Source organism: Garra rufa, chromosome 3 (assembly GCF_049309525.1).
Source record: "Garra rufa chromosome 3, GarRuf1.0, whole genome shotgun sequence".
Lineage (NCBI taxonomy): Eukaryota > Metazoa > Chordata > Actinopteri > Cypriniformes > Cyprinidae > Garra > Garra rufa.
In genome coordinates, this window is record NC_133363.1 from 51,460,594 (window position 1) to 51,477,031 (window position 16,438).

The 16,438-nt window shown below is 34.7% G+C and overlaps 1 protein-coding gene across 2 annotated transcripts; it reads right to left on the reverse strand.

The window, feature by feature from the left end:
- Positions 1 to 363: 363 nt before the first annotated feature.
- On the reverse strand, positions 364 to 11,605 carry slc16a13 (solute carrier family 16 member 13). Of its 2 annotated transcripts, none has more exons than XM_073836347.1 (6): positions 11,364 to 11,605; positions 8,230 to 8,471; positions 6,859 to 7,002; positions 6,527 to 6,783; positions 5,260 to 5,782; positions 364 to 4,483 (listed from the first exon to the last, which is right to left on the reverse strand). In XM_073836347.1, the coding sequence occupies exons 2-6, from the start codon at positions 8,465 to 8,467 to the stop codon at positions 4,227 to 4,229; spliced, it is 1,419 nt and encodes a 472-aa protein (XP_073692448.1). In that variant the 5' UTR covers positions 8,468 to 8,471; positions 11,364 to 11,605; the 3' UTR covers positions 364 to 4,226. The 2 variants fall into 2 exon arrangements, with proteins under 2 accessions (XP_073692448.1, XP_073692449.1); XM_073836348.1 differs by lacking the exon at positions 11,364 to 11,605 and adding an exon at positions 7,468 to 7,660 and having other exon boundaries at positions 8,230 to 8,366.
- Between the last annotated feature and the right edge of the window lie 4,833 nt (positions 11,606 to 16,438).

Below are 16,438 nucleotides of genomic sequence, written 5' to 3' on the forward strand. Positions count from 1 at the left end.
AGCCCAAAAATCCACGTTGAAAATTGGTCCAAATTTGGCCCTCATTAATTCTGTAATATCTTAACATATAGTATCTAAAGCACTGTTAAATATATTGAAATATATTTTGAAAACCTATTTAAAAAATACAAATAAAACTTAAAGCTTATAGTTCCTCATCATACATGTGTAAATATGTGTAAGAAAAAAACATTCATGCCTTTTTGGTCAAGTTTTTTTCAATGTTATTTCTACACCAAGTTCACAATTTCTAAAACTATATTATATTATATTATTATATTTTCGTAAATTCTGCGTTATTTCTACGTGCTGTATTGTCTTAAATAAAAAAATATCACAGATAATATAACAAGAAAACAAAGGTCAATAAAAACAAGAATAATCTTTTATTTAACCACATTAAAACACAAATCTGTCTACCTAAACAGTTTTGTACTTTACTGTTCTAGTAAAACTCATCTTGCCACATTGTGCGCTTCTTGGAAAATTAAAACATAACGCTCATGATATGGGCTGGTAACCTGGTAAAAGGTATAACTACCCGACAGGCTCAGATGGCGATTCCATTCAACCATTTAATTAGATCAAAAGTCATTGTGCAAGGTGTACTTCTAAAGCTATAAAGTTCAATGAACCAGATGACGAAATGTGAAATGTCTGCCTGCTTTGGCACCCCAATCCCTGGTTTCACAAACAGGGCTTAAGCCTAGTCCTAGACTAAAATGTAAGTCTGAACTGTTTCAACTGAAAGAAACTTGCACTGACTGATCTTAAAATATATCACTGCCTTTGTCTTTAGATGCACACCAGTAATGTCTTTTTTTTCTAAGACACAATTATAAAAATTACTTAAATGTCCCAATTGAACAATGGCCTAATCCTGGTTTAGTCTAAGCTCTGTCTGTGAAACCGGGCCCAAAGCTAATAGACGTACAGCGCAGTATAGTTTAGAATGCTACTAAACTGATTCAAATTCATCCAATTATGCAAACATAATGAGGTCAACAGGGTAAAGAGCATGCTGAATTGCATGATTACAGTGCATTTAAAGAGAACTGTGTGTAAAGGCAGTGCTGTCAGTCTCAAGGCAATAAGGGCCTCTCACATGAGAAAGCAAAGTCTGGCTGTAGCTGTGCTCATTGACTCTCAGTCTATGGAGATTAAGGCTCACGTGTTTGGTTTTATGAGAAGTGTGTCTTTACTAGTATTCAAGGTTTCCCATTGGAAAATCTAATCTACACTAGTTTGTGCACAGTAAAGCTCTTACATTAAGTAAACATTTAAAACAAAAGGCATTGAAGATTGTAATATGTAACACAAAGACTTCAGTGTGTGACATGTTTGGTCAATGATTTATAAGTGAATTTGTTTAGGTCAGCAACCTCTGTGGAGAAAGTAAGTCAATATTCACTCTGAAAACTAGAGCTTGAAGATCACAGTGAAAACCCTTCATATTGGGCAAGATTCCCATCATACAATATTTAAAAAGCATCAATGAAATACACAAATCACACGGTCCAATTCAACCCCTAAAGGGCAACATCAAAATGTCATGTTAGTAACACAAATAACAATGAATCTTGTGATCATCATATTCCTTCATTTGCAACTCAAAAACAGTCCAGCTGTACTCAAGGTAAGGTACAGTAAGGTCTGTGCAAAAAAAGTGAACGAATAATGCTCAACGTGAGGATCAGAGCAGGATTAGCATTGCAACGTTAGCATTAAGCTTGCCTTCCTGCTTTATACTAAAAAGTAGCCTTGAGCACCAAACTTACTGGCGAAAGAAAATGTTTTGTCTTTATCTTGTGGGACAACATTTCAGACATGTGATGACTAAGCAGTTAAAAAGCTATAAAGTTGCTAGCAGTCCTCATATTTTACTAGCATGAATATAAAATGCTCCTCAGTACCTGTGATTAACAAAAACCACAAGCATCAATCATTCCACCAAACCCTGAAGCTGTATTTGTACGTCATAATTAATGTCCTGTAAGGAAATGCCAGAGGTCAAGTATGTCACAATAATTTACAATAAAAAAATTGTATTAATAATAAAAAATAAATATTTTTTGTCAGCATACTCTTAGAAACTGTAATATGGCAGTTCCATGGTACAGTGAAAGTGTCAGATAACAATACCATACTTCATTTGTAATAAAGTACCCTCTATAAATTCAAAAACGTGACCCAGGACCACAAAACCAGTCACAAGTAGCACGGGTTAATTTGTAGCAATGGCCAACAATACATTGTATAGGTCAAAATGATTGATTGTTTTCTTTTGTGCCAAAAATCATTAGGGTATTAAGTAAAGATCTTGATCCATGAAGATATTTTGTAAATTTCCTACTGTAAATATATCAAAACTTCATTTTTGATTAGTAATATGCATTGCTAAGTACTTCATTTGGACAACTGTAAAGGTGATTTTCTCAATATTTCGATTTTATTTCACCCTCATTTTCCTGATTTTCAAATAGTTGTATTTTGAACAAAAATGACGACCCTTATGACTAGTTTTGTGGTCCACAGTCACAAATGGTCAAGTCAAAGTGGGGTATTTGAACAATATCAGCACAAATCCGTACTATGACAATTTATTTAAAAGTGTAAATATAAAATAAAAAATAATTTAATAATATATATTTAAAATGAAACAATATTGAATTCAGAACAGAAAAATATACAGCTATTTATAAAGTATCCTTTAAAATGATCTGTATAACTATAAAGATTGAAAATGAATGTTTTTTTTAGAATGTGAATTTACAAATTGACAGCTTTTCAGGTGAAACTTTTTGCATTCTGAAAATCTTAAAATTGAACTCAACACCAGGATATGGATACAATTACAGTAAGGATACTGTCAATTAGTAAAGCTGTTAAATAAATAGAAATAATAATAAATAATAGAATAAAACAGAAACTCAAATCAGAAATCAAAATAATAAAGTGTAATAGTATCTAAATGATACTACAATAACACTGTGCAGCTGCTGCTGCTGTGGTGTCTCACTATGACAACTGTACATTGCCATTATTATGTAATCAAAAAGAAAAGTCGATCTTGATAACTGCAAAGTTTACTTTGCATTTACATCTTGATAAGGATTTATGCTGTTATTGTCCTATTACACAACATTCGAAGGGCACTAATTTCATGGTGCAATTTCAGAAATTTGTGTCTACATGTATACATAAGGAATGATTAAATAGTCTAGATTTAAATGGATAGTTCACCCAAAAATGAAAATGACCCCATGATTTACTCACCCTCAAGCCTTCCTATGTGTATATGACTTTCGTCTTTCAGACAAATACAATCGGAGTTATATAAAAAATGTCCTGCCTCTTCCAAGCTTTTTATTGACTATTTTTAAGCTCAATAAAGTGCATCCATCTATCATAAAAAGTCATCCACACGGCTCCAGGGGGTTAATAAAGGCCGTTTGTGTAAGAAAAATATCCATGTTGGATGCAACACTCCGGTGGACGCATGTATGACAGTTAGTGTAAGCTAGGGGTTACAGTTTATAAAGTTTTAAATATGGATATTTTTCTTACACAAATGCATTGATTTGCTTCATGTGGAGCACGTTTTATGATAGATAGATGCACTTTATTGGACCTAAGAATCTCAACAGCCATTCACTGCCATTATAAAGCTTGGGGGGAGCCAGGGCATTTTTTAATATAACTCAGATTGTATTCGTCTGAAAGAAGAAATATACACCTAGGATGATTTGAGGGTGAGTAAATCGTGGGGTATCTCTTTAACATTAAGATTTGTTTTGATCTCTATACAAATTAGGCCAACTGGAAAAGCTGTAAACTGACTATTGCTCTTTAAACTCTTTCAAAACCTGAGAACCTCCTTTGGATTGACTGTCTTGTTAAAACTTGAAAAGCACAAATGGCAAACTTGACAGAATGTTTTTTGGCATGGGTGGAATTTCAGTAACTTGTATTTATGAAATTATCCACTAAATGTTTTATGAAGAGCACAAATTCCAAGTATGGGTCATGTCACTTTTACTGCAAAATGTGCAATATGATTTGTGATTCCAATGCCAATAGTTGCCTATATCGTGTCTGACAATGCAAAATATCCTTCTAAAAACACAATCATAATATTTTCACAAAATAGTATGATGCATCATTTCCTGAGGTATTTCTTCTCGTTCTTGCACTAGATGTGTAGCATCGCTCTTACAACAGACCTTTTACTCCTTATCCGATAAGGGTATATCTTCTAAGGGGCACAGTGTGTCAGGTGCAGAACTTAAGGACAGCGTTTGTGTGAGTAGTCCATCTTCAATGGAGCCATCCTGAGACTTCCTCTTTGGAGGTGATGGGGGTGGAGGGGCTGTACAAGACCAGAAATAAGGAAGAGTCATTGTAACTAACGTACCCAGCACAAGAAAACTTCCAGCAGTGATAAAAGATATTGTGTATGTCCCGGTATAGTCCTTCAGCCAGCCTAGGATAGAAAAAGAGATGAGATTGAACAATCATTTAATGCTGATTGTGAAGCAAAAGATCTGAATCAATTTTGAAGGAATAGTTCACCCAAAAATTAATATTTGCTGAAGATGTACTCATGCTCAAGCCATTCAAGATGAACACTACCAGTCAAAAGATTTTGGACGGTAAGTTTTTTTATTCTCTTCTGCATTTATAAACAAAAGTATATTATAGACTTTTCATTAAGACCCTAAAGAATCATATGAACTCATATGAACTCATATGAAAAATGGGCATGTGATGACCCCTTTAAATAGTAAAATATGTCAAAATTCTACAGTTTTTGCTGTACTTTTGATCAAATAATTGCAGGCTTTGTAAGCATTAAAAAAACATTAAAAGACCATTTAAAAATAAACATTACAAATATTGCTGTTCAAAAACATTTGATTGGTAGTGTAGATGAGTTTGTTTCTTTATAAGAATGGATTCTGAGTAATTTAGCATTTGCAGTGAATGGGTGCCGTCAGAACGAGAGTCCAAACGGCTGATAAAAACATTACAATAATCCACAAGTAATTTGCATGACTAGTCCGTCAATTAACACCTTCATTCTGATGGCACCCATTCACTGCAGAGGATCCATTGGTGAACAAGTAAATTTCTCCAAATCTGTACAAACTCATGTAGATCTTAGGTGGCCTGAGGTTGATTCAATTTTAAGCAAATTTTCATTTTTGGTTGAACCTTTTCTTTAAATAAAAGTATTGCGCTGCTCTCATGAGTTCCTACCAGACAGTGGCGCTCCCAGCAGCCCTCCAACACTCTCTATGAGCTGCAGCAGGCCAAGGGCTCCCAGCATTCGCTCCATGCCGACAATCTCCGGCACCACCGCGAAAGCCAGTGGCGTCATCGCTCCTGCGCAGAACCCATAGACCAAACTAACAATAATAAGTCCTGGGTAATCCACAGCAGCAGGAATGAGCATCAGAGAGAGCCCCAGTAACCCAGTCCACACCACCAGCATGTGCGGCATCCGCATTTTGCCCAGGTCCGAGAACCAGCCGGAGATTACACGACCCAGGATGTCTACCACACCGGTTACGGAGATTACTAAGGCTGCCTCGTACTCAGTGAAACCAATGTGACGGCTGTGGGCCACCAGATGAACGTAAGGGATGAAGTAGCCAGCATTGAAGAAGGTGATGGCCACGGAATAAGTGAGGAAGCCTCGGTGTGAAAGCAGGGAGAACTCAAAGCCCTCGTAGATATGGGAAAATAAAGAAGAACACTTGTTGAGCTTGGAGTTTTCCGTCTGAGGAGAGCACAAAAAGACAAAAGTCAATATAGTAATTAAAGTTTTAGTTTGGTCAAAAAATGAAAATTCTGTCATTAGTTACTTACCCTCATGTCATTGCAAAGACCTTCGTTCATCTTCAGAACACAAATGAAGATATTTTTGCTGAAATCCGAGAGCTTTCTGACTCTCGATAGACAGCAAGGGTCCTACCGTGGTTAAGGTCCAGAAAGGTACCAAGAAACTTGTCAAAATAGTCCATGTGACATTTGTGGTTCAACCGTAATGTTATGAAGCTAGAAGAATATTTTTTGTACACCCAAATAAACCAAACATAACGACATTATTCAAAAATTGGAGAGTGGATTTCTAATGTAGAGTATCTCCAAAATGGCTCTGGGGTCACACAGAGAAGAATTGCTGAATAAAGTAGTTATTTTTGAGGCTTTTCTCAAAGATTCATAAAATTACGATTTAACCCACTGATGTCACATTAACTATTTTAACAATGTCCTCATTACTTTTCTTTGCCTTGACTGGTAGGACCCTTGCTGTCTATGCAGGGTCAGAGAGATCTCGTATTTTATCAAAAAAATCTTAATTTGTGTTCTGAAGATAAACAAAGGTCTTATAGGAATGACATGAGTGTAAGTAATTAATGACAGAATTTTCTATTTTGGGTGAACTATCCCTTTAAGTCTCATTTATTTTATTAAAAAAATAGCCAAATCATTCATTTATTCAGTAATTTAAAACACATACCTCCAACACAACCTTTGGTTTCCCTAGAGGCCGAATGACTGCTCCACAAGCAATCATGTTGAAGCTGAGGCCTCCGAGGACAAGCAATGCCCCACGCCAAGCATAGGCATCTACTAGATACTGAAAAAGTGGGGAGAAGACAAAAGAGGAAAGACCGATGCCTGTGAAACCCAGGCCTATGGCTAGAGATCTCCGCACGGCAAAGTACTGCATCACTGATGCAACAGTAGGGGTGAAGATCAGCGCCCAGCCTATACCTGAAAGAAACAAACATAGTGTGTAAAAAACACAAATCAGGATCCTGACATTAGTTAGTGTTAAAGAGCATCTACCTGAAATTAATCCCATGGTCAGGTAAAGATGTAAAAGAGATGTGGCTTGGGATGCCAGAATGAATCCCAGGCCTGAGAGGAATCCTCCCATCATAACAACCGGACGACTTCCATACACATTAGATGTGGCTGCAGCTATTGGACCTGAAGGCAGGCATATGTAATCAATTGAATGCTGAAAACCAATGTGTTGTTTTACCCAATGGACCTATCAGTAAGCCCCGCCCCCCTTAGTTACTGTTGGTCACTTGGATAAACAAACTGCTAACTGTCTTACAATGACAGCTATCTGTAAAAACCTTGTCCCAATATGCTTTTGATAAAATTTTGGACACAGAAGGACCACCTCTTGTTGAGGAGCATTCAAGTGGAACTTAAATATGTTATAGAGGGATATACAATTGAGGTCAAAAGTTCTGCAAAATGTTAATTATTTTACCAAAATGAGAGGGATCATACAAAATTCATATTATTTTTTATTTAGTGCTGACCTGAATAAGATATTTCACATAACAGACGTTTACATATAGTCCACAAGAAAAGATAATTTAAAAATTACCCCCTTTAAAATTTTACATATGCCTGATTCTTAATACTGTGTGTTGTTACCTGAATGAGCATCAGTGAGCATTTTAACTTTCTGTACTAGTTGCATGAGTCCCTCAGTTGTCCTCAGTGTGAAAAGATGGATCTCGAAATCATACAGTCATCGTTGGAAAGGGTTCAAATACACAAAAATACTGAAAAACCAAAGAATTTGTGGGACCTGAAGGATTTTTCTGAAGAACTGCGGGCAGTTTACCTGTTCAGGACAAACAAGGCACTCATGAACAACTATCACTAAACAAAAAAACACAGCTGTGAATCATTCAGGTAACAACACAGTATTAAGAATCAAGTGTATGTGAACTTTGAACAGGGTCATTTTTATAAATTCAACTATTACTTTCTCTTGCGGACTATATGTAAACATCTTTTATGTGAAATATCTTATTCAGATCAGTACTAAATAAACAATAACATGCATTTTCATGATCCTCAACTGTATTTAGGTTTCTACTTTAGCATGGACTCACTAAGTTTAATGTTAGCTAGTTTTCAAGCCAGAGATACTTTGTGAAGCACAAAATGACATTAATGTTCTGTAACTTAATGAGAGTATGACAACCAGAAAATGAACATTGAATAATAAAATAAATTCAAAATTCCATTGCCTATTTTCTCAGGATAAAGATGTCCAAGTTCCAGCCCTCGTGCAACTAAAACTCAACTTCCATTGGCTCAGCTGTGTTCGAGGTGAGGGGCTTACCGATGCCATAGGTCAATTGTGTTTGTTGATACAGGCATGAAGAAATGAAAATGTGAACTTACTCAGTAGCTGTTGCACGGCCAAGCCAATGGATGTTATCCAGGACACCGCCTGCGCACTCTCACCAAAGTACTGCACAAACTCCACAAAAAAGACTCCCAGACTGCGGATTAGCCCGAACACCAGGGCAGAAGAGAAAAAAAGAGACCCCACAACCACCCAGCCCCAACCTCCATCAGGTGCCTCCATCTGTGGAGACGACTGCTCATCTTCCTGTGTCTTTTGGGGCTTCTCCATCATTGCACTGAAGAGACAGATTAAAGAAATGGTTTACTCAAAAATTAAAACTGACTCACCCCCAGGCAATCCAACATGTAGACGAGTTTGTTTGTTTATTGGAACAGATTTGGAGAAATTTAGCGTTGCATCCCTTGCTCACCAGTAGATCAGCAGTGAATGGGTGCCACCAGAATGAGATTTAAGACAACTGATAAAAACACAATAATCCACAAATAATCGGCACGACTCCAGTCCATGTAAAGCCTGTGACTTTTCACTTTACAAGACACTAAATGATGGACTGGAGTCGTGTGGATTACTTGGGGATTATTGTGATGCTTTTATCAGCTGTTCGGACAAGTTATGTAATGATACGGTTATCTAAATCTTATCTGATGAAGAAACAAACTTATCTACATCTTGAATGGCCTAAGTATGAGTATTTTGGGGGGGGGGGGGGGGGGGGTACTATTTCTTTAAGAGAAGATTAGTGCAAGTACATGTCCATAACCTTTAACTGTGTCACAGACAACATTAAAACATCTCGTTACTTTGTTACTTAGTTACTTCGTTTTTTTTACCCTGTCTACTACATAGGGCTCGGCTTCTTGACAAATAACCTGTCTCTATCATCCTCTTCATGGTCTCTTTAACATTTCCTTGCAACTAAACACATCTGTTCATTCTGCGTCACACTGACGTTAAACACCTAGCAGTTTAAATTGTAAAACTAAGATGATTTATACTCATTTAGCAGTCAGATGTCCATTCTTATCCTGGTTTAATTTCCTCTTGCACAAACACACATACTGGTATCTTATTTTAAAGAAGTAAAGTGTAGTAAAGTTGATCATGAGGTGGACTCTGAACTGTCATTACCAGTGGTCTGAAAATGTCAACCAATCAAAATCCCATCACTCAGGTTAGGATGACCTTTTTCACAGAATGAGCCAATATAACATTAAAACCATCAGTAGAAACAGAATGTACTACCAACAAAATGCATTAAAACATTTGCAGTTAATAAAATAGCATTCACTGTAGTAATAAATGCGTTATAAACCCATTCTGTAAAACAGCATATATGCATATTACCAAAACTAACCCATACACTAAATCTTAACAGTATTTTCATGCACAGACAGCTGTGTTTTACTCTCTAGCAAATTAGAAAACCTGTATATTTACATTAAATAAATTAAACATTTAATAAAATGCTTTTGGCGAAATAAAAGACTAGTCCACAATTCAATACCTGCAGATAAAGAAGAATATCACTCCAGTTCCACAAATTCAGATTAAATGTAGACACAAAAACGGCACTGAACTACTTTATATGAAAAATGTGCCTTAAAAGCACATCTTTATTACTTATTACTTACAACATCATAGTTTACAAAAAAAGCTAATTGCCCTAAATATAATTATACTTTATACATATTTATGTATGTATATGTGTGTAAATTATACATCTTTTTTACTTCAAGAATATTTTTACATTTAATATTAACATATTTTTAATTTAGCATGTTTTAATAAAACTACTAAAATGTTTACAGTTTACACTGTAATTTCTTTTTTGGACACAACCAAACAAGAACATTACATTTTGCACCTACAGAAAAATAAATATGCACAATAAAGAAGAATACCAAATATAACTGCTTAAACAAAATCTAGCATGATACACCTACCTTATGCCCTCTTTATCAATCTCAAAAATTGCCTTTCGCTAGAAACAGACGTCTCCTGTCCATGCAACACATCATTACGTAACGTATGTGTTCACATTCAGGTTTTTTTTTACAGGTGTTTATAATGTACTGTAAAATTTGAAGACTTATGAAATATATTGAGATGTTAATTTGTGCTTGTGAACATCTGATAAAAAAAGATTGAGTAAAAAAGATATGTGTATTCAAATTATTTAAAATATTTTCTGTTGTAGCTTGATGTTAAAATACAGAAAAAGAAAAATCTCACATAAAAGTATGTCCAGTGCAAATCAAGCAAACAAGCCATAAATGTGTGTCCCTGGACCACAAAACCCGGTATATTTGTAGCAATAGCAAAAATACATTGTATATGTCAAATTGTTTTCGTTTTTTATTTTTGGCCAAAAATCATTAGGATATTAAGTAAAGATTTTCCATGAAGATATTTTGTAAATTTCCTACCGTAAATATATCAAAACTTATTTTTGAACTTCATTTGACAATTTTAAATGTGATTTTTTCAATATTTCGAGTTTTTTGATTTTTGCAATTTTCTCCAGATTTTCAAATAATTTTATCGGCCAAATATCGTCCTATCCAACAAACCATACATAATTGGAAAGCTTATTTACTCAGCTTTCAGATTATGCATACCTCTCAATAAAAAAGACTTTTATTACTGGTTTGGTGGTCCAGGGTCACAAGTGAAGGCATGGCTAATAAACATTAATTTATCACGGGTGCGTGAGCTAATTTAATATTCATGAGATCAGTCTTGTACAGTGACGTAGAAACCCTTCTAGTTCCTGTGTCTCTTTATCTAGCATTACTGATATTTAGCAGTGTTACATGACGGTGACAATGACACAATTTAGTCATGAATTCATGGCGTACAAGTAGCGATACAAACGCAAACCGATGGACTTAATCTTGCACACAAAATGTTTTATAAACTACAATTATTTTCAAAGCGTGTTTATATAGGCTACATATTTTAATATCGTGGATGTATTGCACAAACACTGCCAGCAGATCCGTGGTACAATGTAACAATAAAGCATTTTAGACCAAACTGTATGATACGAACACAATTAATACGATTCTAAATTGGTATAAAATATACCAAGAAAATATAATCCGTTTGCAAATGCATTTGTTTCAGATTAATGTGTCTGGAACAGACCGGTAACGTTATTACTTACCCATAACCCAATCACCCCTTTTCCTGTCGAGTCACCATTAGGTCAAATCAAGTAAACATCTTCTTTTTAAAAGCACGGATAATCAACGTATTGTTAAGCACATCGTCGATGGCGGCTTTCTACTTATTCACCTGCTTTTTTGACATAACACCGGCTATTACTCGCATGTGCTTGTTTCATTTCAAAGAAGCTCCGCCTCCAAGCGCGTTCACGAGCAAGCGCATACGTTTTCAAGTCTTGAATCCCACCCTTGAATGTTCTCCGGTCATTTATAAACTACGCGTGCAATGTTAGGTTCAAGTAAGGCCAAAATAAAGCACGTTCACCATTTTGTCAGACAAACTAGTGTCAGTGAAGATTAACGTTCAACTGTGAGACGAAAGCAGCCCCCTAGCGGTAAATTCAGTTGAATGCTAATAGACTATTGGGGAGGAAATCAATGAACACTTCAACACTATTTGAAAAGTTAACATGGTTATTGTCTCCTTTCTGAGGGGGAAAACATTAAAGCAGCCTAAAGTGGTTTACTGGTCTAAATCTGACTCTGTATATTGCTCTGGTTTATTTATTATGACTTTACACAAGACAGAGATTTAGCTATGGATTAAACAAAGAGTTATCTAGCCATATTTTACAAATTAATAATAAAAAAATAACGCCTAGCTTCTAAAACACTTATAATAACCATAGTTTTGCTATATTTACGTACATAAAGAAGTTTAACCTATTTGTTGATAGTTGTTTAGTTAAAAAAAAGCCGTGTGGTTGCCAGAATTTTTTTTTCATTTTCATGTTTTACAGTTTTCACTTAAATTTACACAGGGTTTCCGCGGGGTCTTAAAAAGTCTTAAAAAGTCTAAAATTTAAAAATCAAAATTTTAGGCCTTAAAAAGTCTTAAATTCGCTGTTCTAGGTCTTAAATAATTTTACACAGGTCTTATTTTTCCGATGTCCATGTAACGCTACCTCTAATGCTCATTTAAATTCTCTTTTTGTTGTTTCCGTGGTGTTGTAGTTCTTTATTTCACAATTCCAAATATAATTTGCTGTATTTAAACTACAAATGAGACCAGCATGCAATAGCCAATCAGCTTTCTGTTATTGGCGCGAGTCTCTCTCGGATTGTACCGCAGAAGTAAAATGGATTTAACTTTTTAGCTATGGGGAAGTGCAAGTTTAGCGATACTTAGCTTGAAAAAAAACTGAATATAGGGCTTGGCTAAGGCCAGTTGCTAACAACTGTAGATTTTTTTCTCCCTCTGTGGAAGTTACTGCATCTTCAGAATCGCAGTAGCAGAATACAGGTCAAACTACCTTTTTCTGTATATAATGTTATCAATAATAATAAGAAACATAGGTCGAGCTAGCTGACCGCCAGCCTTCGAAATACTTTTAAAATGTTTTTTTTTTTTTTACTTGCCCGACCGAACAAACCGCCTGATTAAAACTGAAGTGACAAAAACAACTAGCGAAGCATCGAAAGGCAAGAAAGATTCCTATTTTAATACATTCAACGTAAACAGAAATTGATAATGGATAGTGTATTTCTGGTCTATTTGTGACATACTTTAAAACAAATGAATGTAACAGCACTCTAAAGAAACACACTGAGGTAAACATTTCAAATGTATAGTTTATTTATAACATGATATAGTTCAGTAATATACCAAGTGAGCTTTTTGCTGAAAATTCTCACAATTACAAATGTTACATTAATTTTAGCTCAATAAAAAAGTAGTTAGTCAAGTAGTTACTTACATATTAGACAATATGCAACATTAGCAGAAGCATTCTCCTAGCAACGTTTTGCTATAATTCAGCGTTTTGATCGAATCAGTTGAAATAACTCGCTCATGAAGTGACTTACCGCCACCTGCTGGTAATTTAGTGTGTTTAAAAGTATGCCTCCACACCCAACATTTCTAATGTATATATTTATAAATCAATAAATGTATTTAAAACATTAATCTCACTTTTAATTTTGCAGTGTAAATTATGTAATCTCACTGCTAACAGCCATTTAGAATTTATTGATAAATTCATAAAATAAATTTCAAAGGAAATGCATACATTTCAAAAGTTAAAAAAAGGCCTTTATAAAGGTAAATCAAATATGCAGATTTAAGATGTAAAAGCTATTAGAGCACCGATGAAAATATTGCTTCAGAATTTTTTTTTTTTTTTACGTCAGATATTTCTAGTGGTACTTTTATGGGGATATTTTGTGTGGAATAGTATCTGCTGATATGAAAAGTTCACAGTATATCGTAGTAATTTAATTTATGACAGCCATGAAATTGTGTTTACTTTTTACATTAAACACATTAAATATTACATGTATGCATGTAATATATCTATTTCCATTACAGGTTTCGGTCTTAAATTTCATATAAGGTGGTATTAAAAAGGTCTTAAAAAGTCTTAAATTTCACTTGTTCATATCTGCAGAAACCCTGTTACAGGTAAATACTGTAATTTGATTAACTGATTTAATGGTAATTGACCAACCTTTTGAAGTATCGAAATGTAATGAAAAATGTAAATGTAAATGTTAAAATGTATTACACTGATAACACTGATCTATATAATGAGTTATAAGTTCTCTATTATAGATCAGTGACTAAGTAATGCAATAAAAAAAAAAAAAAAGATCAGTGACTGATAACCACCAAAAGCAGGTGGTGATGATAACATCACATGATGAACCAAAGCCCATCTCAAGGAGATTTTAAATAATAATAATATATAGTCATTCGCCCAAACACTAAACACCATCATGGTCAGGGGCGGACTGGCCATCGGGAGAACCGGGAGAATTCCCGGTGGCCGAGGAGGGGCCTGGCAGCCAATTTGGCCCGCTGGCGCTGCCATTTTTGTATTTATATTTTTATTTTCATATATACATTGTTGTTGTTATTTCTGTTGCCTACCGAATGTACCAAAGTTATTAATTCCAAATATGCCATTCAATAATAAAACTCTAATAAATCGTAATCCGTTTCGTTTTGACTGACAACGCAATTCGCCTCGCGCACGCTCCGCCCATCCGCGCGTCCGCTAAAAGAACGCAAGACTCGAGAATGGAGAGCCCAGGTAGAGCAGAGAGGCAAAACTGTCCTGTTCAGGACTTCAAGTACATATCGCGGTCAGATACATCTGTAAATAGACTATTGCAGTTTTGTCTTCGTTTAGTTAAGCATTAAACTGCTTGCAAATATTATCAATAGCAGTCAGTTTGCTACAAAATTAACAAAATTACATAACTGTTGTAAAGAGTAGGAACTTAGCAGACAAATATTCACATTGTTTTATAACAAGTTTAGAGGGCGCTAAGTCTAACAACAATACACCCCTAACAAAAATTAATCATGTTTTCACTAAAAACCATGGTTACTATAGTTAAACTATGGTAACCACAAATTAACAAAGGTTTTGCTAGACGTTATGGTATTTGTAGTAAAACAAATTGTAATCAAAATGCCAAAAAAAAAAAAAAAAGACGGTTACTACTATGCTTACTATAATTTTCCTAAGGACAAAACATGACCCATGAAAATGCAAAAACATATATTCAAGATCTAGCTATTATTGTAGGCTAACAACTTTGACATTGCAGCAAGATAAAACAATAGCACATGGTCCTAATGTAATACTTACATTTTTATAAAAAGGTAAATGGAAGTTCAAGAGATAAAATTTAATTATTTTGCATGGCACCAGCCAATGGATTTAAACTTTATGTGATAATGATACAATGATACAAATATACATATATATATATATACAAATATTGTCCATGGTTTCAGAATTTGTTGTGTGTTTTTGGAATGGCCTGGATGAATGTGAGATTTCCCGGCCTGAAATTTTGTCCCAGTCCGCCCCTGATCATGGTAATACACATAAGACTGAAATAATGCAAAAAACCTTAATTTAACAACATTAGATGTACATGCAACCATAATGTACAAAACTGGCAAGAAAAAACTAAGAAGAAAAAGTTATTTCAACAAACAAAAAAAAAAACATCAAATATTAAAACATTCTTTTTCACTTCCAAAAATGGTATCACTGCAAAAAATGCATTTCTTACTTTGTTTTGTCTTGTTTCCAGCCAAAATATCTAAACATTCTTAAATCAAGAAGGATTTTCTAGACAAGTAAAAAATGTTATGTTTTCAGAAAAAACAAGTCAAAATTAAGTGCATTTTTGCTTGAAACAAGCAAAATAATCTGCCAATGGGGTAAGAAAAAGAATCTTGTTTTCTGTTTAAAATTTGATTTTTTTTTTTTTTTGCTTACCCCACTGACAGAGTATTTTGCTTATTCTAAACAAAAACTCAATTAATTTTGACTTGTTTTTTCTGAAAACAAGAAAATAATCTTTACTTGTCTAGAAAATCCTTCTTGATTTAAGAATTTTTAGATATTTTGGCTGAAAACAAGAAAAAAACATCTAAGTAAGAAATGCATTTTTTGCAGTGATACCATTTTTGGAAGAAAAAGAATGTCAAATTTACAGTGAATGAACAACCGTAAATTGAAAAAACTCAATTATGTCTAGAAAATCTTTCTTGATTTAAGAATTTGCAGATATTTTGGCTGGAAACAAGACAAAAAATCTAAGAAATAAATGCATTTTTTGCAGGGTACTAGTGTAATGTCATGCAATGTCCAACACAGTTTTTCACCGTATATAAAAGGGGAACTTACCGTTAACCATTTCACAGGTTCTTACCGTAGCATTTTTACAGTTTTTTACCGATAAATTCATGTCACATGTTTGCCTTTTGGAAGGAGATGAAAAAAGGAATAGGACCAAACCTCAAAACTGCTGGTTGGCACGTGAGAGCACGGATCTGAGAGCAGTTTTAATGTTTGATCTTGAAACAGCGGGTGGTGCTCATAGGTCAACTTAAGAGGAAAACTTCCATACAGAACTATACATATAGACAAACAGGTATACAGTGTATGAGGCCTGCTTTTGTCTAAGACCGGAAACAGGTGCCAGCTGCTCCATTGTTTTTATTCCAGCACCACCCGTAGAGAAGCTGAGACACTTTAGGGTGAGTCGAGGG

What these genes read in the sequence shown, in the direction of transcription:
- slc16a13 (XM_073836347.1), bottom strand. Translation starts at nt 8,467, where the DNA reads ATGATGGAGAAGCCCCAAAAGACACAGGAAGATGAGCAGTCGTCTCCA. An exon ending in GGCCGTGCAACAGCTACTGA is followed by an intron (nt 7,003 to 8,229) that starts GTAAGTTCACAT and finishes GCCTGCCTTCAG; the next exon opens with GTCCAATAGCTGCAGCCACA. An exon ending in AACCAAAGGTTGTGTTGGAG is followed by an intron (nt 5,783 to 6,526) that starts GTATGTGTTTTA and finishes TGCTCTCCTCAG; the next exon opens with ACGGAAAACTCCAAGCTCAA.